At 41.4% G+C, this 22,934-nt stretch overlaps 2 protein-coding genes across 20 annotated transcripts in view; both read left to right on the top strand.

Annotated features, from left to right (window-relative positions):
• LOC5507634 (mucin-5AC) overlaps positions 1–3,496 on the top strand; it is a 71,807-nt gene extending 68,311 nt beyond the window's left edge. For 18 of the 19 annotated variants that reach the window (XM_048727583.1, XM_048727582.1, XM_048727584.1 and 15 more), the window contains one exon: positions 3,197–3,496. Coding sequence is in view for 1 of the 19 variants with exons in the window: in XM_048727588.1 (XP_048583545.1) it covers positions 3,197–3,238 (42 nt within the window). In the remaining 18 variants the exon portion in view is untranslated. Of the gene's footprint in view, positions 1–3,069; positions 3,096–3,196 lie in introns of those variants that run through there. The other variant, XM_048727580.1, reaches the window with a different exon arrangement.
• Positions 3,497–8,326: 4,830 nt separating this feature from the next.
• LOC5507617 (treslin) lies at positions 8,327–22,758 on the top strand. Its single transcript, XM_001628202.3, has 17 exons — positions 8,327–9,146; positions 10,244–10,535; positions 10,861–11,147; positions 11,550–11,941; positions 12,486–12,662; positions 12,957–13,054; positions 13,347–13,402; positions 14,006–14,080; positions 14,464–14,570; positions 14,829–14,910; positions 14,995–15,077; positions 15,252–15,410; positions 17,165–17,323; positions 17,718–17,875; positions 18,520–18,601; positions 18,719–18,786; positions 19,261–22,758. The coding sequence occupies exons 1-17, from the start codon at positions 8,445–8,447 to the stop codon at positions 21,816–21,818; spliced, it is 5,535 nt and encodes a 1,844-aa protein (XP_001628252.2). The 5' UTR covers positions 8,327–8,444; the 3' UTR covers positions 21,819–22,758.
• Positions 22,759–22,934: the final 176 nt, after the last annotated feature.

Below are 22,934 nucleotides of genomic sequence, written 5' to 3'. Positions count from 1 at the left end.
ATACCAGACAGGAACAGACAGGAAATGGCTCGATTGCCATTAGACTTATAGACAACAGGAATGACTGAATTCCACCGTTATCGCGCTAAAGGGATGCCATCGGCCTCGCATGCTACAGTTGACGACCGTTTGAAGTGACGCGGTGTCCAAGATTTTGCGTATGCAAAGCTGCGGACAGAAAAAAAGGTAAACAGCCTATATCATTTCCATTTGGTATTTAGCTCTTACCAACTTGGATAGTTCGCGCTTTACTGGCCCTCCAATTACTGCCACATTTGCACATGGCTGTGCCTGGGTTGTTCCACTTGACGAACTTGCATCGACCATGCATCCTTGGATAGTTCGCGCTTTATTGACCCTCCAATTTCTGCCACATTTGCACACGGCTGTGCCTGGGATGTTCCACTTGACGAACTTGCATCGACCATGCATCCTTGGATAGTTCGCGCTTTATTGGCCCTCCAATTTCTGCCACATTTGCACATGGCTGTGCCTGGGTTGTTCCACTTGACGAACTTGCATCGACCATGCATCCTTGGATAGTTCGCGCTTTATTGGCCCTCCAATTTCTGCCACATTTGCACATGGCTGTGCCTGGGATGTTCCACTTGACGAACTTGCATCGACCATGCATCCTTGGATAGTTCGCGCTTTATTGGCCCTCCAATTTCTGCAACATTTGCACATGGCTGTGCCTGGGATGTTCCACTTGACGAACTTGCATCGACCATGCATCCTTGGATAGTTCGCGCTTTATTGGCCCTCCAATTTCTGCCACATTTGCACATGGCTGTGCCTGGGATGTTCCACTTGACGAACTTGCATCGACCATGCATCCTTGGATAGTTCGCGCTTTATTGGCCCTCCAATTTCTGCCACATTTGCACATGGCTGTGCCTGGGATGTTCCACTTGACGAACTTGCATCGACCATGCATCCTTGGATAGTTCGCGCTTTATTGGCCCTCCAATTTCTGCCACATTTGCACATGGCTGTGCCTGGGATGTTACACTTGACGAACTTGCATCGATCATGCATCCTTGGATAGTTCGCGCTTTATTGGCCCTCCAATTTCTGCCACATTTGCACATTGCTGTGCCTGGGTTGTTCCACTTGACGAACTTGCATCGACCATGCATCCACAGGAGTGACAACTGACAAACACATGACAGCTCTGGGTGGGTCCAGGCAGGCTCCCACTGCCCACTGCCGGTTTATTGCCCCCATTCAGATGGTGAAGAGATTGTAGGACAGGCAGGAAGTGCCTGACCCAGTAATGACAAGCGATGTAAGCAGCGCGCAAGATGTGCTGAAGCAGAGCAGCAGATATTGGTGGAGAACCTCTACTCTGTTTCTCTTTGGGAAGTTGTCTGCCCTTGCCGCATCCTCCGCCAGACAAGTGCAAGTGCGACCGTACATTATAACTACAAATAGCTAGGTGTAGCTGGGTGTGAAGGCTTGGTTCACAGACTCCTTTAAGGGATGCTGCTAAGTGAGAACAGCACTGGAGTGTCATCTTCTCGAATGCCCCAGGTGTCCTTTTCTTTTCTCTGTTATAGAACGAAGACACTTTTCGCAACCAGTTAGTTAATCTGAGCCTTGCTCGCTGAGCAGCTTATAGCCGCAAGAAATTGAAATAAGCTTTTCCCAGTTTTCGAGCATAATAAAACAAACAAACAAAAGGACAAAAGTTTGTAGAAAAACTAAGTAGGTATGTGGCGTACGTCATTACTATTTATTTGTTATCTAAATAGACTGTGGCATCCTATGAGAAGCTATTTATATAAAGTAAATGAATGTTTTGCATGAGTCGGTATTTAATTGTACTTCAAACCGAAATTTCTCTAGAACTGCTGTACGTATGATTAAAAAGGCGTGTCTTACAAATTTTATATTATAGAAAATACGCTCCTTTAAATCAAACTGCAAGGTTTTAAGGAATGTATCATTCTATAAAATGTACTCTGTTTTCATTCAAAGGGTTTATTTCATTACATCCCAATAAAACTGTAAGTATACGGAATTGGGCGTGGCATCCTAAGATGAACTAATCATCATAAATCAAATAAACGTTTCACGTGACTTTAGATATGTACTTAAGTATTGTGTATGTCTGGTATGTATTTATAATCATAAACGTATATTCTCTAGAAGAGCTGTAAGTAATATCAAGAAGGCGTGTCTTACGAATTGATATCATAGACGTTTATTGTAATCAGATAGCAAGTTTTGAGTCCTGTATCATTTTCTTCATTCAAAGGTTAATTTTATGCAGCCCTTTAAAACTGGAAGTATGCGTAATAGGGCGTGGTGTCCTGTTTGTAATTTTTTTTGTAATACTAAGATCTACCATCTTGCCAAATTTCATGCTTGTACTAAAAATTTGAACAATTCGGCATATTTCCTGCACCATTTTCCTGTACTACTACCCAAAAACATTGCATCATCTTATCGGCTTACCAAACTTAGTCGTTAGATTGGTTTTCAATAACCCGTGAAATACTAATTAGTTTATTTAGTACTAATACACTGTAATGTCTATTTTGTTCTGGCTTGACTATAACATTTTAACAACTACATTTTGTTGCACGGGATTTTGAAAACCACTCTAAGAACGTCAAAGGAATTGTAGATAGACGAATGCGAATTGTCTTTTCTACTAACCCTTACTACTAGGGTTACAACATGGTGACTGACAGAGCCTTTTACTCCTTTATAACAGGTTTAAATTATTCTAGATTAAAAAGAATAAATCCACTCACATACTATCACGAATCTCGAAATTTGATTGGTTCCCTCACTCACTGCCTAAGGTAGTACGTGAGTGGATTTTCTGGTTTTCTTTGAGCTACGCGCCTCGTTGACTATCTATTGACTCATAGAAAACTCGAACTCGTAGTCTAATTGTTAAATATGCCCATGCCTATATATGACAATACAAAGGACACTATCCCACTATCCCCCCCCCTCCCCCCCCCCCCCCACACACACACACAATATTTCTTGCTACAGCTCTGGTGGGAAGTATGTTTCATATGCTGATCGCCATTTCTTCCCTCTCCCCCACAGGGTGGTTATCCCACCAAACTTAACCATGACCCTCCCACTCCCCCACCAAATATTTGGAGTCTTGCTACAGCTCTGGTGGGGAGTATGTTTTATATGCTGATCGCCATTTCTTCCCTCTCCCCCACAGGGTGGTTATCCCACCAAACTTAACCACAAGCCTGCATACTAGGCTTCCTCAGCGTCGAAACACGCGAAAAGATCGAAAACGTGAGACCGAGGGGTTACCGCTGACTTCCGTTCCCGTGAGCCTCGGTGGCCTTGCCCATGTCCAGCACCAGGCGTGGTTACACCAGTGTGACGAGTCGTTTGACGAGCGTATGGCTTTCTCAGACGTCAGATCCGCCATGCCTGGCGACGAAGGGTTCATTATTTTAAAATCATTTTAAAAAAAATGTACATCATTTTAAAATAAAACTAATATAACAGATTGCTTTATTTTTATAATCGTATAATTGGGCTAAACAACACTTTGAGACCAATTGGGTGCTAATTTATAAAGCACTTTTAAGAGTTTCTTAAACAATTCAACCTCCTTTTCCTGCGACTATTTCTTTGCTTTAAAGGAAATAATAATAGAGAGAAGTATTGCAATCTTTGCAAAGAATCTTAAAACTTTTGAAGAAAAACTGTCCTTTCTTGGCCGAATGATTGTGCCTAAGAAATGCCCCTAAGATGACTTTCTTTTGCGTGTTTGTCCTTGTTGTGTGTGTTTGTTGTATGTCCCCCATTTTTAATCACTAAGGCGCGGTATAAAAGGCCTCTTCCCTGGGAAGCGTTGGCTCATTTGACTCAACCGCCTTGGAGTGCGGATCAAATTCAAGATGGCGGCCCGAGTCAAGTACAAAATGCAGATAGAAAAGGTTCATAGCGCTTCCTGATGTAAAAAAAAAATGCCAACACTACCTTCTAGTCCCTTAGAAATGTGTAACAAAGTAAACTCAGTAGAAATAAAACTACGAAACCATCGTGATTTAGGCAAAAAATAAGCGGAAACGGAAGATCGGAAAACAACGATTCAAAACCAAAGGTGAGGATCTATGGCAAAAATTTACTTTTCACTGCTTTAAAACTCAAAACATGGATGCAAATTGGTCGCCATAAGGCACTTAAAGAGGCGGGGAGACTGTTTTGCCACGGGCAAACCAGACGGAATGTTCGTGTATCGAATATTATCTTTAATTTGTTTACCGAATATATCTGTTATAAAGCCAGTTTCTTTAAGTTGTTGTCATATTGATCTGGTCCTGTTTTAGCCGTGATTCATTACAGTTTAAGCGAGTTTACTCCCTCATCTCGGTTCACCTCCTCTCCACTCGTGATAAAATACAACAGGGTAGGAAGCTCCACGCCCTGGCAAACACAACTTCCACTCTTCGAGGCAATTTTTCGGGTGCTGAAAAATAGTCGGTCCCCTGAGCGCGGTCGGGGCCTGGACACAATACAGAATACAATGGTCTCAGTGGTTGTCATGGCAACAAGTTTTTTTTTTTCACCAATTTTTAATTTTCGCTCTATGTCGTTTACCGTAAAATCAATAGGGGCAAAGAAATAGCTTGGGCTACCTGTGGGGAAGAGGGAGAAAACGCGCCGTAAGTGTACAATTTCTAAGACAAATAATGCATTTCCCACAGAAAAAAATCAGATATATCTTTCTTTTATTTGGGAAATTATTTATTTGTTTGATGACCAAATCATTTTGGTCAAATCATTTTGTTTGATGACCAAATCATTTTTTTGCCGATGAAGTTTAACTGAGGCAAACCGGCTATGCCATGCTGACGAGTCCTAATAAGGACGAAACAGCTGTCCATGGTTGCCGAACTGCACGGGTAATAGACTGTGCTAGCGGCCCGACTGGTGCCAATGTGTGTATGCTAGTGTGCTTTTAAAGTCCACATTTAAGCTTACAAGTTTATATTGAACGCCCCTCTCATAAACACCCCCACCCCTCCCCCCAGAGTTAACGCCCCCTCCCCACCCTCTCTTCCAGCTTAAAAACAAACGACATAGGAATTCCGGTAAAATAAATCAAAATCAAAGCCTTCTTTCTTAATCTGAGCTTGGCCGCTTTTCTGGGTGAGACTTGCTCAATGTCAAGAAACGCTTGCCAAGCAGGCTATAGTTTAACGTGATCCTGACTGAGATTAGAACCCCACTGCACGTGGGTTTTGTATTGTTATTGTTTGTAAAGAACGCCCCTCTCTAATAAACGAATCCTATCTATTGAACGGCCCCCTCGGACCATCGAAATTTAATAAACGCCCCTGGCGTTTATTAGATCGTTTACGGTAGCCCTTAAATGTTTGCGAATCTTCGCTATTCATCTGGGATAGAGGGCGGACCAGCCTGAACGCGGTCTTTTCCTATCCCATTCTGCCTTCCGCTTTTGTCCCCATTGCCGTCTAAAGGGACTGTGCAAAAATTATCAGGAGGGGGGCTGTAGGGGGCACTAAGTTTGAACGATGATAAAGATAGGGGGGTTAACCTTAACTTTTTCGCTTAAGGAGGGGCCCTATTACTATTTTGTTTAATTTCAAATTAATATTTGGCAATACATATTTTTTTCAAATGTAAACAGATGCACCTTTTGGCTGTTTAGATAGCCAAAATTGCATAAGCAAGACAAGTCAGTTTATGGAAAATGTCACTAGTTTGATACAAACAATTTATGTGCAGAAGTCAGAAGTCCGAGACGGCATTGTGCGCTTCCCCGATAAAGCTCTTTACTTCTCAGGGATGCCTTATTCGTCCTTGTTTTAAATAGTGAGAGTGCTTTATTCTGGTCAACTGTTTCCAGTTGGGGAATGCCACACATATCTGCTTCATAGTTCTCAGCAATGGGGTCTCATCCCAATAAACAACAACAAACAAATTAAGGCAAGCTCTTTTTCTGCAACTTTCAGAAGCAGCAAGCTTCTACTTTCCCTTCCTTTTGACGTACCATAGTACAAGTTTGTCATGTCGAAGTCGAAGTCTTCAGAGAGGTACAACACGTCCTTTGCAATGCCAGATTTAATGAAATAAAGTTTTTCACTGTTAGATTTGTGGCGACAATCTAGTTTAGTCTTCAGTTTGCCATTCTTTAAAAAAAGGCCGTGGTCAAGTTTTATTATCGTAGTCACGATAACGTGCGAAGCTTGCCCTAGATATCATTTTCCTTCGTTATGCCCAGTTGCTGTTATCACGGGAATTCGGCTGGTAATCCTCTTGGAGAAACCTTCCACAAAGCAGGGTTTTCGGATAAAAGATATAGCGATATCTGCTTTCAAGTTTCAATTTATAAAGTTATTTTATATTGTCTGTCTTTTTCCAACTATTTGGGTACCAGAGGGCTCCACACGCTTCACTATCAAAGAGCCGCGAGCCATCAGGATCCCGTCCGTTTGCTCGTTAAATCTGGGTTATGGGCGTACAATATGACGCGGAATGGAAAGCCGCGTGAGGCAAAGAACAAAAGAAGATACAAGAAAAAAAAAGATGTAAGAATTACTACAATAGCAGTGCCGTAGCAAGCTTTGAAATATTGGAGGGGCACAGTATACAAACATTAGGAAAATATTGGGGGCACAGCCACGCCCATAATAGTCATCCCCTTATGATTTTAAAATATTTTTGGCGCACGGTTCCCCTAGTGCTCCCGCCCTAATAAGTAATAGAGGAAAGAACCTCATCCCTGGTCTATGGACTAACAGGTTTATGGAGGAAACGACTAGATACCGATGAAATGACTCGACGAAAAAACGCGCATTTTAATTAAAATGGGAAAGCAATAACCAGCTTATGAAAAAAAAAAAAACAAAAAAAACATTGGGATCTTCCTCGCGTGTGCGCCTCTTGGGAATTAGTGTTTTGCTATAGTGGTGAAAAGGTCAGGCGCGTGCGGGTTTTTTTAATGGAGAGGGTGGGGGGTGCTATATTGTCACATGAATCAGTCTTTTTTATAGCTCGGTCGTTCAATTCGGTCGGTCAATAAGGACACTTGCTTGCCATATTGGGAGCCCGATTCATGTTTTTTTTTTTTTTTTGCTCTCCTATCGCTCTAGAAATGATCACGTAAACTCGCAGGTATTCTGTTTACTACTTTGCAGGCCGCCATTTTGAAAAATAGCATAGACGTTTTAAAACATCAAAGGCTTCCCGCGCGCTGGTCCCAGGCCCTTTTACCGTTTAGACATAGCTTAAAGCTAGCTATGTCTGTCCATTTCTGCGATTTGGAATATTTTTTTTATTGGTTAAAATTATAAAAAAAAAACGTAAACAATATATTACTAAAAATGGAATAAACTGCATAGATGGGCCACAACGCCACTGTGAGTAAATTGGACGAGTCGAGACACGGAAAGGAAGCGATGGTGGACTTTTCATTTTTTCCTGCAGTACTGTAGCTCCCGAGCGCGCCACTAAAGATTTAGTATGGAACAAGCAAAATATATTCACGCATTCCGAGATGCGTGTTATTTTGGAGTGGTATATAAACCACTCCTTAATCACTCTCTATATTATACTATTAATGTATGCGTTGCCCGCTATGTAAATATTTAATAAAGCTTACTGGCGGGTCCCCTCCAACTCGTGTGCGTGGTACATTGGAAATTATTCCTGTTCGGCTAAGCGCAGCGCAAGCGAACACAATACAATTTCCTGTAACGCAACGCTTCCGTTGCGTGACTGACACTAAAAACGGCTGCGCAATATTTTCCCCTTTTCGAAGTCCTAATACCAGTTGTTTCCGCACATTCTCTCCTGCTGGGTGCCTAGTACCTTATTACACTTAATTTTCCCATCAGTTTTATTTCGCGAATGTTCGCGGTTTAAAAAGATTCGAAAAAATAATGTGAAGCGAAAATTAAGTGTCGCGAAAATTAAGGGAGTACACAAAAGGCCTTTACGGGAATATTGGCCGTTTTATAAGCTTTATGGAAACACCTTGTCTATTTAGTCGTCTAATGTACTGTACATATAGTACGGTAAGGGGTTGAGTTAGACTAGTATTTATAGATTTTTATGAAACTAAAATTAGCCCTCGCATCTTTTTGTTACAAATTGTTTCAGTTTTGATGATTACAGCACATTTTAATTCCACTTGTTTTGCTTGATTTTATTATCCCAAAATCGCGAAATCGAGAAAATAAAGTGATCTGTATTTTACGAAAATAAGGAAATCGCGAAAATAAAGTGTCGCGACAATATCGCCATCTCAAAATCGGAGTCGCGAAAATTTTAAAAGTGTAATAAGGTACTCACGTGATATTGTGGCGCGAAAATTCTATTTGCATCACAACTAACCGATCCGCCATGTTGCGTCTGTTGTGAACTAAACGTTAAACTAGAAGAACCAAGATTACAAATGGATTTAGTCTTCTAAATCTTCCTAAATGGCATTCACAACACAAAGACCTTATATTCTGCAGATTGTGTTCTTGATTGACGAAAATTCGGCTTGTTTGGAAGATGAAACCCAGCTAAATAAATCATCGAATTCAGTTCGTTTGTGCGTTCTTCAGATTCTAACGTATCTTCATCAACAACAATCGGAGCATTCACGAAAATTTAAATGGGGATTTAAATTCTACAACTCAAGATCTTTAAAGCAAAGATACGAGAGACATAATTTTAACGATTTTTGTGTTTCTAGCTTTGAGGAGTTCGAGAACGATGTTTGTTATCGTTTCGAAGAGGTGTTCAGAAAAAAAGACAAAGTCACACATTACGAGAAAGACGATTACGAAGCAGAAGAAAAAGCATCTACTGTGAAAACAACAGCGGCTAAGTGTCTTGCCTGTGCCTTGACCGATCTAGTTCATGATTTCCAATGGGAGAACACAGATATTTTGTCACCAATTAAGGGTAGTCGAAACGTAGATGTACACACTAAATCAACCAGAAATGTTGTGTTTATAATCTCGTCTTGTCCTTCGTCTAAAGAGGACTTAGTTGAATTTTGTGGAAATGAGATTCGAAGATGCGAGGATTTTGTGAGCTGTGTGATGTCCTCGGCTCTTCTGAGGGAATTTAGCAATGTATACAAGATTGCTTTAAACTGGATTGATTCAAGGTTGGGAGTTGTTGCAAGCGAGGTAAGCATGCTATAAGATCATCAGCTGTACACACACCCTACAGTTAGAAGGGGGGGATCTCATTTTTTGTAGGTAGGGGGGATGATTTGGGTTACCAGGGACAGAATGTATGAGAGCAGCAACAGGGAAGGCAGAATTGGATCTAACCACATTACTAATAACTGCAAAATAGTTTCAATTATAGTGGCCCTGTTTTGTGAAATGACCTCTAAAATCATGCTTGACATGCAACCTTTCTGACTATTAACCATATTAACACAGCATTAATGGGAAACAGGCTTTATTTGATTCATTTACATCACATATACTGTAATGTTTGATGAACTATAATTAAGATTATAAAATTAGGCTGCAATAATGTTAGATTAGATATATATCATCATATTGTTATGCACTAGTCAACTGAAACCCCCACCCCCCACCCCCATGGTTCTGGGGAAGGGTGGAGGATTTGTCTTTGATCCTGTACAAAACTGAGAAAAGCCCCCACCCTCTCGGGACAAAATGGCCCTTCGCCTCTGGATGCAAACTATATGACTAGTGCATCACTACTCCATTTTATTATAGTGCCTAATGTATTTGAAGCCATGTATAAATAAAGATGGTTATGATCCCCTCCAGGGAAAACTAGATTCACCCCCTCCCCTGCCCTGCCCCTTCAGGACCCATGCATGAGCATTGCACATTGCTAATTTATGATAGCAAGCATGTGCGCCCAGCAACAGCATGTTCACAAACATGTCTGGAAGATCTGTATAGCTTGCTGTTTTAGGCACCACCTAATTCTGTTTCTGGCTGCTCCTCTGCTCCGATGATGGGCTTATGCTCGAAATATCAGTGAAACCACTCTGCTTGCACACAGGTGTAAAACATACAATTTCAACCTTTTCTTGATTTATTTCTCTCATAAAAAGCAATGAAAGCAGTAGGACCCTTTAAACAGTCTGTGTTGATTTGTCTGTCTTGCCTTACTTTGATTTTGTGATTACTGGTATAAAATGCAGGCAGATAGAATCGGAACTCTATGGTGTATATCATGATGGATAAATACATAATCCACCAAAATTCTAACAATTAAACATCTATGTCTATTTCAGATTGAGCCTAGAAATATTATCATTGACTTCTTGAAGCTTCTCCATGGTCGCCTTATTCCCCTGTCTGCACTAGTTGGCCAGAATTGGGCCACTTCAGAACCAGCCGGATCTGCATGTGGAGCCGACTCTAAAGCATGCAGTATGCCCCTGCCGATAACATCTGTTATGGACCAGTTTTTACACCCACCCCCAACCTGTGGGATCTCAAAGGTCGATGGGCCAAGCTATGATATGCTGGGTGCTTGTGATAATGATCTCAGAGGCTTATGGACCGGTTTACTCTGCTCATCAGGTAGGTACCTGGGAGTAGGGGGACCAGAAAAATGCTGAAGTAATGGGAGATAGGGGGGGGGATGTCACTTACACTTAAATAAAAACTGCAATGGTTCTACTACTGTATTTGTGTAATATTATTTAGGGCTGTCCCTAAAGTACTGTATTTGTCTTGTACTTGGAACTTTAGTCAGTTTTATTTGGACATACTGTAGTCAATAAGATGTGAATTAAAAATAATAATTTAGCCAGCTTTAAACCCTAATACATACTTTACCCAATTATTTATTCTGTGTCATCATAAATAATGATTTATTATTCCTCTATGTTGTCTTCTCTGAAAGGTACTGTAAAGAAAGCTCATTGTGTAGTCAAACTGAGTCCAATGCTGCCTTCAATGTTGCAACTGTCACCTTCGGCATCTTATCAGAGTGCATCTCCAAATTTGGTATGGGTTAAAGGGGTATTGAGGCGGGAAAAGATCTGCCCCACATGGCTACATGAGGCCAAGGTTTACACTTGCGTTGGCATGGTAACAGATCATAAGGATGGTCATTGTAGCAAGACAAGGATGTTGTCTGGTTATTTCCGTAACCTGTTACTGGATTTAGCAAGACGAAATTTGCTCCTGGTGAGTGGCCATACACAACTATTGATTTAATCTTACATTTTGTAAACTATTAAACAAATTATGCTAGCATACTGTAAGTTTTTCCCTAATTTAAATTTTGCAGTAGAAGAAATAGACTTTACCCTATTCACAGATCAACCAACTTTGCAGAATGTTTGTGATGTGCAGTTTTCAGGGGAGTGTTATGTTGCATGCAAAAGGTTTTTAATAGTTATCTGTATAAAAGTATTGGATTAAAATGAAGATACTGTGTAACTTTGCCTGTTTGGATCTGCATTATACATTTACTGGGGTATCCTAAATTCAGTACCTTGAGCCCTGAATAATTCAAACCTCACATTGTTGCCGATTCTCAAGAGCAATAATGAAAATGTGCTCATGTGATATTTTTTTTCTCTCTAGATTGTAGAACTGTGTGACCCCGACAGTGGTCTTCCTGTGACCGCCGCCTTACAGCCCCTTACATCATCATGTGGGGTCCTAAGCGTCGTCTCATCACAAATGATGCTTGCCTTGGAGAAGCTGCTGCTTTGGACTGGGGAATCCCATGAGATCTTTGAAGAAGAGATCCCCGATACTCTAGGAAAACTTTTGTTCCCTCAGAGTAGTAAAGGGGAAAGAAGCAATGAAGGGATTGTATTGGCTCAGCGCGTCATACGCTGCCCTGTGATGCAGAGTACTTCCAGCACTACCGAAGCAAGACAGTTTGATTCTGGAGACTTGGATTCTTGGAAACTTGGCTTGGCCTGTAGCGAAGGAGGGCCACCAAGTTTGGATGAGATTCACAGAGAAAGGTGCATACCGAATGTACTCTACAGTGCATTATGTGTAAATTCATGAGGTTCAAGCCGCATTGTCACCATTTTACTCCCGGTCGATTACGTAACAATCTCCGATGATTTTTTTGAACAGAAAACGTGAAAAATATTTCAAAATATTGAAAGTAGTGTGTCTATTGGAAGTTTCTTCAAGGATGTGATCGATAATTTAGAGCAGACGGCCTGTTAAATATCTCGGATTCTAATAGATTCTTTTGTCTTTTAACGGTTGAGGTTTCCGTCGGACCGCCGGACTTAAACTGGTGACAATGCGGCTTTAAGGAGAGAGAGAAAGAGGGTCTTGAGTTTGATCTTTGAGTCAGACTGCTAAAAGAAAACTAAACCATATAACTAAATTATAACAATAATACTAAAACTGTATAATATTGCTCTCACTAAATACTGTACAGTAGTGTGCAGTTAAATCTTCCGTTTTTAAAAAAAACAAGAATGAAAAAAAAAATTTTTGCCTTAGTAATACAAATTTACAAATTAGTAATACAAATTTTATTTGTCTTAGTAATACAAGCATTGACAGTCCAAGGCAGGAAAGCAGCTTGATAAAAAAGCTGAAGGAATTGTATTCAACTACAAGCATACAACCAAGGAATAGTGGCAGTGGTAGGGGGAATTATGTGGAATCTGCCACAAAAGAGGACCAAGAGGAGAAAACAGACACAGCAAAAACCATACAGAGGTAACAGCATTTCTATACAATAATGATGATAAAATAGCATGCAAGTTTCTTATCATATCACCTCCATATCCTCAACAGGTCATCGATTTCGCCCTCATGTATTGGTTCCATCATTTTCAAAACTGCATCCATTTTTTAAAAATCTCATTTCGCAGTTTCAATTCAATAAACACAGCTCATCTAAGATCTCCACTTCAAGCAATACTACACCATAATGTACACTAAGTATGTTGTATGATTTGGTACAAAAAAGTTTTAATGAAGTATCCATTATGTTTCTTACATTGTTACCAGAGAAGCCAAGTCCAAGGAACAACAACAAGCGGGCAATGAAAAGAGTGAGAAGAATGAAGAATCCCACATGGAAAAGCTCATAAAATCACTGGAGAATGGTACATACATACATGGAACCATTTGTTTTTCACAGGAATGTTATTGGTGTAACTATATATGGCTTAGGGGTTGACAATTTAACTGAGGGGTGGGAGGATTTTCTGTTGTTGTTAGTAAGGGTTATTTTTTGTCATGTGCAGTAGTGGTACATACATACCTTGGATGAAGCTTCAACTGCATGTCACTTGCCAGGTACATGTGCAAGTAGAAACCATGCAATACTGATTGAAATCAGTATATATTATCTATTTCTACTGTACTGTTACTCTGTAATTTGTTTCTTGCTCTCAGGGGATCAACATGCTGTTGCATATCTCAAGGAATTATATCAGAGGGCATTAGCAGAGGTATACTTTACATAAATTCCAATGTGTACAGTAGTCTATACAGTAGCCTGTCCTGACAATCTACACAATGCAGGCAACTATTACACTAAGGGTAGCATCTCTATTAAGATGTTTATAGGACAGGCTTGGCTTCTAATGGCCAAATGCATGACACCCACCGGTTGCTGTTGATAGTTAAGGCAGTCAGGGATTTTAAGTATTTAAGGCACACATACTCTTGAAGTTCAGGTAACGATTTTGGATGCCCATTGATGAAAATTGTTCAATTTGTTCTATTGGAATTTATTTCCTCTTATCATAATTAGAGGTGCTACCATTGTGCTCACCCTGCTGTAGGTTGCCTTGTTTGTTGTGTGGTAAGCTGGCTGTCAGGGAAAACACCAACTAGTCACATTACATACCTGTTCTGAGAAAATTAAATGAAAAATATTTTTGTCTTATTAATTATGTGACAGCTTGGGTAATTCTGTAAGGGTCCTAAGATTGAGATCTGCCACTGTTCTTTAGGGTTAGGGTCTGCAATGGACTGCTGTGCATTGGTTGGTATTAGCAGTTGTTCACTGATTTTTGTCAGTTTATGATGTGTAACATTCTTGTTTACAGAGCATAGATCTCACAGGATATATCAAACAAACTATGGCTGTTGTGAAGTGGAGAATTGAGCAGGCCCCAAATATGGTACTGTTTTTTTTAACAAATTACAGACTGAAGAAACACTCTAATTAGAAGTGCTACTTCTACTGTATAGTAAGCTTCCTATTATAAAGTGCTTGTAGTGCTTGTCAATAAATTATGTTTGAAAAAATGTCTTTAGGGAAAGCCTTCCTTTGTAGATCGAAAGTGCCTGTGGAAAGCTGACTGACTATTTTTCTTATATTTTTTTTCCTGAAAATTATTTAAAGACAAAATTATGTGAATATCGCAATAGCTTCTAAATCAGTTGATGGAAATGGGTGTTTTTTCACACTTGTTTTTTTATGCATAGGATTGAAAACTGGAGGATAACACAACCAGTCTTTATTAAATTTGCAGGTAATTTACATTGTCTTCACAAATTTCAGGCCTCCATCCAGTCTCTCTTAAGTGAGCATTTACTTCAAGATAACACTTCCATTAGAAGCTCATACGAAGGATCTGATGTTATGGATAAAGGCAGAAAAGTCAAAGAGTAAGAGTGCTGTGATTATTGGATTATTGGACAGAGAGACAGACACACAGACAGACAGACAGACAGACAGACAGACAGACAGAAAAATAAACAGATTAACAAACAGGTGGTTTGTTAGGCTGTTGGATATGAATAGACAAAGCAGACTTGCTATGCAGCATTTAATAGTGTGACATGCATAGTGGTAAAGTACAGTAACCTGCCTTTTATTAGCACAGTACCCGTGCTCTTTAAGTGCTTACTTTTGTTGTGTTGTAGGTACCAGGTGCAGATTTTGTTGAGAATGGAGCTGGCATTGTTGGTGGAGGAACCCGAGTCAAACTGTGGTCTTGTAAATGAGGTACAGTACAGTACATTTCTAACCTTAACTAAGTGTTTTATGTATTGATTGTTTTATTTACGGTGCTATGTTTATTTTTATCAGGTGGTTGTGATGTTGAGAGCTATTTCATTTGCCAAAGACCCTGGATTCCTCAGAGAATTTATGCATGAAATAATACTGCAGAGGTGCGGCGTATGTGGTGTAAATCTATAAACTGTGCCTGTGGAGCAGATTAATTAATATAAAAAAATGGAAATCTTATCACTATCACTGCAGCTAGAATGCTGAATTATTGTACAACATGTGCGACTCAAAGGTTATACTTTGCATCGGTAATGATTCCAGACTATCTTGATTAGGTATTCAAATGATCTACAAAAGTTCCTCTGTGAAGTGTACGAAGGCCTGATGCAGAAACCACCACAGATACTACTGTCCCCCTCCCAGCTAAGTGATGATGAGTCCCCCCTGAAACGATGCATGCCATCTATTTCCAAACCAGAGTCAAACCAACCAAGGTAAAGCATTGCTAGTGTTAAAGTTTTATCAGTGGCGCTTTAGGGTCATACAACATGACTCCAATTTGTGTTAGGGTGACATGACGGGAAAACCTGGAAAACGCGCAATTCCAGATAGAGAGGGAAGACACAATTTCTTACAATGGCTATAGGTTCCTTGTATTGCGGACTCATTTTCAAAACACAAATAACGCGAGGCCGAAGTGCACCAGATTTTGGCTTTTTAAGATATTTTTTTCTTGATCATCATTGCCCTGTGTATCAGTTCAGGGACGAAAAGCTCAAATTTCAATAAAAAGTCGCATCAATTTAAAAAAAGTCGCTCTTGATATTTTGTACTCTTATTTGAAGCGTCACATCATGTTTTTCCGTCATGTCTGTTAGGGTTGAACACCATAACTCTTATTGTTAGGGTTGAGCACCATGACTCTAAGATGTGTTAGGGTTGAGCACCATAACTCTTATGTGTTAGGGTTGAGCACCATGACTCTAAGATGTGTTAGGGTTGAGCACCATAACTCTTATGTGTTAGGGTTGAGCACCATGACTCTAAGATGTGTTAGGGTTGAGCACCATGACTCTAAGATGTGTTAGGGTTGAACACCATAACTCTTATGTGTTAGGGTTGAGCACCATGACTCTAAGATGTGTTAGGGTTGAGCACCATGACTGTTATGTGTTAGGGTTGAGCACCATGACTCTAAGATGTGTTAGGGTTGAGCACAATGACTCTAAGATGTGTTAGGGTTGAGCACCATAACTCTTATGTGTTAGGGTTGGGCACCATGACTCTAAGATGTGTTAGGGTTGAGCACCATGACTCTTATGTGTTAGGGTTGAGCACCATGACTCTTATGTGTTAGGGTTGAGCACCATAACTCTTATGTGTTAGGGTTGAGCACCATAACTCTTATGTGTTAGGGTTGAGCACCATAACTCGTATGTGTTAGGGTTGAGCACCATGACTCTAAGATGTGTTAGGGTTGAACACCATGACTCTAAGATGTGTTAGGGTTGAGCACCATGACTCTAAGATGTGTTAGGGTTGAGCACCATGACTCTAAGATGTGTTAGGGTTGAGCACCATGACTGTTATGTGTTAGGGTTGAGCACCATGACTCTAAGATGTGTTAGGGTTGAGCACCATGACTCTAAGATGTGTTAGGGTTGAGCACCATAACTCTTATGTGTTAGGGTTGAGCACCATGACTCTAAGATGTGTTAGGGTTGAGCACCATGACTCTAAGATGTGTTAGGGTTGAGCACCATGACTCTAAGATGTGTTAGGGTTGAGCACCATGACTCTAAGATGTGTTAGGGTTGAGCACCATGACTCTAAGATGTGTTAGGGTTGAGCACCATAACTCTTATGTGTTAGGGTTGGGCACCATGACTCTAAGATGTGTTAGGGTTGAGCACCATGACTCTTATGTGTTAGGGTTGAGCACCATGACTCTAAGATGTGTTAGGGTTGAGCACCATAACTCTTATGTGTTAGGGTTGAGCACCATGACTCTAAGATGTGTTAGGGTTGAGCACCATGACTCTAAGATGTGTTAGGGTTGAGCACCATGACTCTAAGATGTGTTAGGGTTGAGCACCATGACTCTAAGATGTGTTAGGGTTGAGCACCATGACTCTAAGATGTGTTAGGGTTGAGCACCATAACTCTTATGTGTTAGGGTTGAGCACCATAACTCTTATGTATTAGGGTTGAGCACCATGACTCTAAGATGTGTTATACCATTTTGTAGCAGTAACAGTAGCAGTCTTGGGTGCCCCCTGACACGCCGTCGCAGTATTGCTGAATTGGGCGGGAAGCGTCGGGAGATCGTGATCCCAGGCCGTGCCAAACCCAAGGCCAGCAAAATCAAGAAAAAGGATCATGGCGCCCATTCAGCACGAGATAGCAGGTGTGTTAGGGGAGAGAGGGTGGGGGGAAACATAGACTGCCCTTGATGCATTGTTTTGGGGTTCATTTAGAAACAGCACACACCAGCCAACGCTTAAAACATTTTAGTATACGTTAATAGCCTTTACTTTAGAATGTGCAAAAAAAAAAGAACTGGAACCAAATACTGTATGTTTACGCTTGTACGTTTGTACTGTTGTAAACATGAACAATTCCCCAAAACACAACTAAATCTGAGATTTCTTTCTTTAGAGATAATATACCTTTTATTGTCCAACTAAGTCATTAATGTACATTAAGCAGCCATTTTGTCCGCTTAATATAGTGGATACGAAATCTCAGTGCACCAGGACTGTCGGCTGGGCTTGTTGAGGCTGCATCTTTTTCGTTTTTAGACCTACAAAGGTGAAAAGCCAAACGACACCAGTGAAACAAGTGCGACGTAACCTGTTTACTGGGGAGGAGGATCTGGGGGAGGGACGAAAGAGAAACACAAAGAAGGATAAACATTCACGAGACAAGAGCAAATTTAGTCGTCGACACTCTGTGGCAGGTATGTTGTCTTTGTTGTACAACTTTGCTACAGTTACCATCATTATTTTTATCAACATCACCACCAACATTATATCAATATTTAACAATTATTGGATGAGGTTTTAGTGATATCCGGAATAATTAATGCCCAGACAAGTGAAATCACACGAGGCCGCCTGTCTTACTATACATTGATTCAGTAAAACACATTTTCTCGAAAACAAAATTCTATCCCTGGTTTCAAAAAGGCCGCCACTTCTTACCCTAAGATGCATTGCGTGCGTATGATCACTTATCTGCTAGCTGACCCTTAGAATGCGTGATTCTCAAAATAGAGCGCGTGCTCTTAGCCAATTAGAATCGACATAGTGAGCACAATGTATAATGATTTCCTCTATCACAATAATAACCTTATTATTACCATTTTATTAACATCGTCATCAGCTTTAGCACCATCTTTTTCATTTTGATAATGTTTCCATCACCACCATTATCATTTCTTTCTTCATCTCCATCTATGTCAGTATAACCATCATCATCATCATCATCATCATCATCATCATCGCCTTTTCTATCAACGTCATCTTTCCATCATCGCCATTTTCATCGACACCATAATCATATCCAATACAAGGATACTCATCCAGTTGTATTCCTCGTCAGCTTGTGCATCCAGTGTTGTACAAGAGACGCCTGCACGCAAGCAGCTACCGAATGCACTCTGGCAAAGGCAGCATCGAGCCAGGTCAGTGCGTGAACTCTTAATTATTCGAGTTATCATAACATTAAAAAGATAAGATAAGACTTTTAGGAGATCTCGCCGTTTGTCACGGCTATATGACTAATTTGTTGTTTGTTTTAGGAAACGAACGAGCACAGCGACTGAGCTCGACATCGTAAAAGAGTCCCCACTAAAAGATGTCATCTCAGGTAGCTTGTCCTTAAAAGTCCTCATTGACTGTAAGAGACATCATATGTCATAAACATCAGTTGACAAAAGAATAAGTAAAGTTACAATACATTCTGGCTGCACTACAAAAAAGAAGGGGAAACTAACAACAAAACTTCGGGACCCTGAGGTCGCTTTTAAAAATCCGAGACTCCGAGACCGTGGTAAAAAAGCGAGGCTCCGAGACCCCTAAATTTTTTTTGGAAAAAACAGACTTCGAGGGTTCGTAAAAAACGCCAAGATTCCGAGAATATGCAAAATTTTTGCGAGACTTTCGAAATTTCGAGGTACCCGTCGCTGCCCCTAGTAATAACCACCATGTCTTCGGTTTTGCTTATTGTTTTATTCTTATTTCGCAAAGCTCTCTCCTTCTCAATTAAGCCAAGTGGCCGTTTAAAAGAGGTCGTGCCAATATATTTACATGCTTTCTTAAAAGACAATATGCTTTCTTGCAGCGGAGAACCTCCCTCGCCGAAGCCCCCGCAGACACCCCTTCTTCCAACGGAGCACTTCCTTTTATGGATCCACGGCGGCCTCCTGCCCGCTCAAAAGGACTCGCTCCTTCACCGTAAGCAACAGCTGCACAGACTCTCCCATGAAGCGACTCAAGTTAGACCCCGACACGGAAAGCCCAGCCAAGACACCCACCAAGACGGTCACTGATACACCTGTTAAGGAGTCACCTGTAAAATTCTCCCCTACTGGAAAACGGAAGAAGTTCTCTCTCCACGCGTTGTTGAGCCAGCCTCTCGTGCCAAGTCCACCACGACGGAAGATCCAGAGAAGTCCTGGACGGGTGACATCATTGCGCTCGTCGCCAAGGTTGCTGCAAAGGCGCTCGTTCTCTTGTATTGGCTTCGTAAATTCAGCCCCGCTTGTTCCGCGTGACGCACTGAAGGGAACGGATGCAAGAGGCGAGCAGGTGTCAGACGATGGGACTCAGATCTGCTCACTTCAGAGGAGTTCGAGTGATGGGTTTGTTTCCTCTGGGAGTAGATTACGTAGGGCGCTCCTGCAGTCCCCCAGCCGACCCACACCAAGAAAAAGTAGGAACTCAACTTATGTAACTTCAACCGATGTTGAATCTTCCCAAAGTATAATGGTCGAGAATCGTTCAACGACATTCACAGAGGAATCTATGGTGTTTAGAAGTAAACTACAGAAAGAGCCACTACAGTCGCCAAGAAGACAGTCGCCAAGACTGAAACGAAACTCGGCGATAGAAACCTATGAGTCCAGCCCAGCATCAAGTTCCGCCTTGCTAGACCAGTCGATGGCTCATGAAGCGAGTTTGAGAAGAACCCTTCTTCAGTCACCTAGGAGGCAATCCCCGAGGTTAAAAAGAAATAGTCCCTGCGATGACGGCACCACAGGCAGATATCTCACCCAGGATATGTCCACAGTAGGAAACCGCTCACCAAGGGAGCCATGTACGAGAAACTCTAGAAGGCATTTCTTACAGCCCCAAGAAAAACAGCAAGAATTGATAGATTCGGATCTAGACATCTACTTTTGCGTCGACCTAGAAATTGAGAAAGAATCAGAGAAACAACCCCCTTCTGTGAGCAGATCTAGGAGCTCTGGTTCTTTCGAGAAGACAAGGAAATATTCGGGTAGAAGTAAAACGATCTCCAACGAGTTTGTTCCTGAGCACTCGCCTGGAAAGAAAGTGCAGTCGTGTGGTGAACCAGTCATCTCGCCCTGTCCTGAACAGGATGCTTCCAGTGAATCCGAGAAAGATCTCACGAACAAAAGTTTGGATAGTGCGTTGGAAGGGTTGAAGTCTGACGAGATTACTCCAGACAGGAAGGCAAGGACACGCTCAGCTGATCGCAGTCGTCGGTTAAAAAGGCCTAAATCGAAGGAGTTTCCTACCCCAGATGTTAAAGAGCTTAGACTAACCCTAGGCTTGAAATCGAAGGGCGTGAAGGTCGAAGAGTTCGGGTTTCAACACATTGCGGACGTTCGAAGTACCTTCGCGGATGTGACCGAGAATTCTCAAACGATTACAAGAGAAAGAGGCGGTGATGACAACTGCAAGAGTTCATCACTTCAACGCACTGAAGACTTTTCTCCGGCACAGTTTTCTCGGAAATCTCCTAGAAAATTGACTTCCTCGAAAGGTTCCCAGCTTCTTCTTAGACCCAGCCATTCCACGCCACCCTCCAAAAAAACAAAGCGGGGTGTCAGCGGTTCGCCACGAGATAGCAAGCGCTCAAGTCCCATTAACCAGCTACTAAAACAGCGCAAGCGCAATAAGCCCAACTTGAAGACGGCGCAGGTTGAGACAGTCTTCGGGTCCAATCCGTTGAAAAAGTCATCACCGAAGAAGAAAACTCACCGGTCTCGCAAGGGGAAGACAAACCGAGGCATCAGTCTACCTCCACCGTACTTGACCGACGAATGCTCGCAAGATATGATAGATGATTGGCTGTCAGAGCTCGACAAGCAAGAAAATGCTACGTTCGAGCCTCCGACTAACTTCGACGACTTTGCGAAATCTTCCGCCGAATTGCCGAACGTTGTTTCGACTTCCGATAAATCTCCGTCGTGTGATTTGACCAATCGAGTAAAAGCGGTGGTTTTTGGAAGTACATCGGGTAAGAATACGGAAAGTCGGCGAAGTACTCCAAATACCAGCTTCGATTCGAGTTTTGATGATGAAGATGATGTCTTTCAGAGCCCCTCTGACATTCTTCGTTCTCGTAAAAAGCGACCTAAAATGGCAACTCGTATATCGGAAAATAGCCTCAAGCTCCTTCAAGAGTCTCCAATATTGGCGAACAAAAAATCAGTTTTCCGACCTTCTCCGAGCTCACATACGAAAAACTGGGCGGATTTTTCTCCATCTGATAACATCACGAAGAAGGCCCGATTGTCAAGACGAAAACGCTCCCAGGCATTTTCTTCCGAGAGCGATCATGACACGAGTATTAGTGAATGCACCGAAGGTCAAACACACTCAGAAGAGCGTCTTGGTCGGACAAGGAAACGTTTAAAACTCCAAAACTGAGCTGCTATTGAAATTTATTATTATATATTGTGTAGTTCCACAAAAAAAACCCATATTGCCCCCCTATTGAGGGGAGGCGGAGGTATGACCCCCCACCTCTTTGGAACTTCCAACCACCTGGAAAAAAATAAACACATTACCTGTTAAGGAAAAAGGGCATTTTACCCCCCCCCCCTCTCCCCTCTGGATATTCCTGGGCGTCTGAGCCCCCCCACCCCCGAATTTCCAATCCCCTCAATGAGAGTAGGGGGGGGGGGGTATGGATATTTTTTTTAACATATTTTTTTATTAAATTACAGGCGTGACGAATTACGCGGCTGTACTAATTTATATTAAATGCTTTTCACATTTGCTAAGCTTCACATTGAGCTGATGCTTAGGTTGTCCACAAAAGGAATTTCAATGTTTAAAATGTCACATGACTATATGCGCATGTAGAATATCGGGTGATAGTAATATCACGCTAATGGTATTTTATCAATGCAACATTCTGATTGGTTGACTTACTTAAAGGGTATATGTTATAATAAGCGAAAACTGCCCGATTTGAAAACCCAATTATGACAAAAGACAGACATCGTTTTTACTTTACGAATTCATCTAAAAGTATGATTAGCTGCTTTTAGGCCTCATGGTCTTCGACTCAGTCAGGAAGAATTGTTAATTATATACAGTGGCTGCAAGACGCGATTATTCCTTATATGGTAAGGACAGCGCGCGCACTCTGATTGGCTGCTGTGCGGGAGAAAGTTCCTTGTAATGCAGCAGTTTCTCCCCAGAAAGTGGATATAAGGAGTCATGTGACATTTCGAACATTGAGCACATCTTTTTAAGATTCTCTGTATGTATTTTATCTTAAATGTGTAGGTAGAGTAATTATTATTTAGTTTATAAAGTAAATTGCTTGGATTTGTAAAGTACACAATTGCGATTTGTTATATAAGGATTGTGAAGAAATTACTTATTTACAGTAATTTTATGCTCTAAAGAATAGGAGAATCTCCCGTCTACTTTTATGATATAAATGCTGTATGCGTACCCAGGGGGTGTGAGCATAAATGACCCACTATTTGGCCGCCAAAGGGGGGTGGGGTGGGGGTGTGTGCGCCGGCTACC

This window comes from Nematostella vectensis, chromosome 5, assembly GCF_932526225.1.
Source record: "Nematostella vectensis chromosome 5, jaNemVect1.1, whole genome shotgun sequence".
Lineage (NCBI taxonomy): Eukaryota > Metazoa > Cnidaria > Anthozoa > Actiniaria > Edwardsiidae > Nematostella > Nematostella vectensis.
This window is presented reverse-complemented; position numbering and strand designations above follow the sequence as displayed.

What these genes read in the sequence shown, in the direction of transcription:
- LOC5507617 (XM_001628202.3), top strand. Translation starts at nt 8,445, where the DNA reads ATGGCATTCACAACACAAAGACCTTATATTCTGCAGATTGTGTTCTTG. An exon ending in TGGGAGTTGTTGCAAGCGAG is followed by an intron (nt 9,147 to 10,243) that starts GTAAGCATGCTA and finishes TGTCTATTTCAG; the next exon opens with ATTGAGCCTAGAAATATTAT. An exon ending in CATGAAATAATACTGCAGAG is followed by an intron (nt 15,078 to 15,251) that starts GTGCGGCGTATG and finishes TATCTTGATTAG; the next exon opens with GTATTCAAATGATCTACAAA.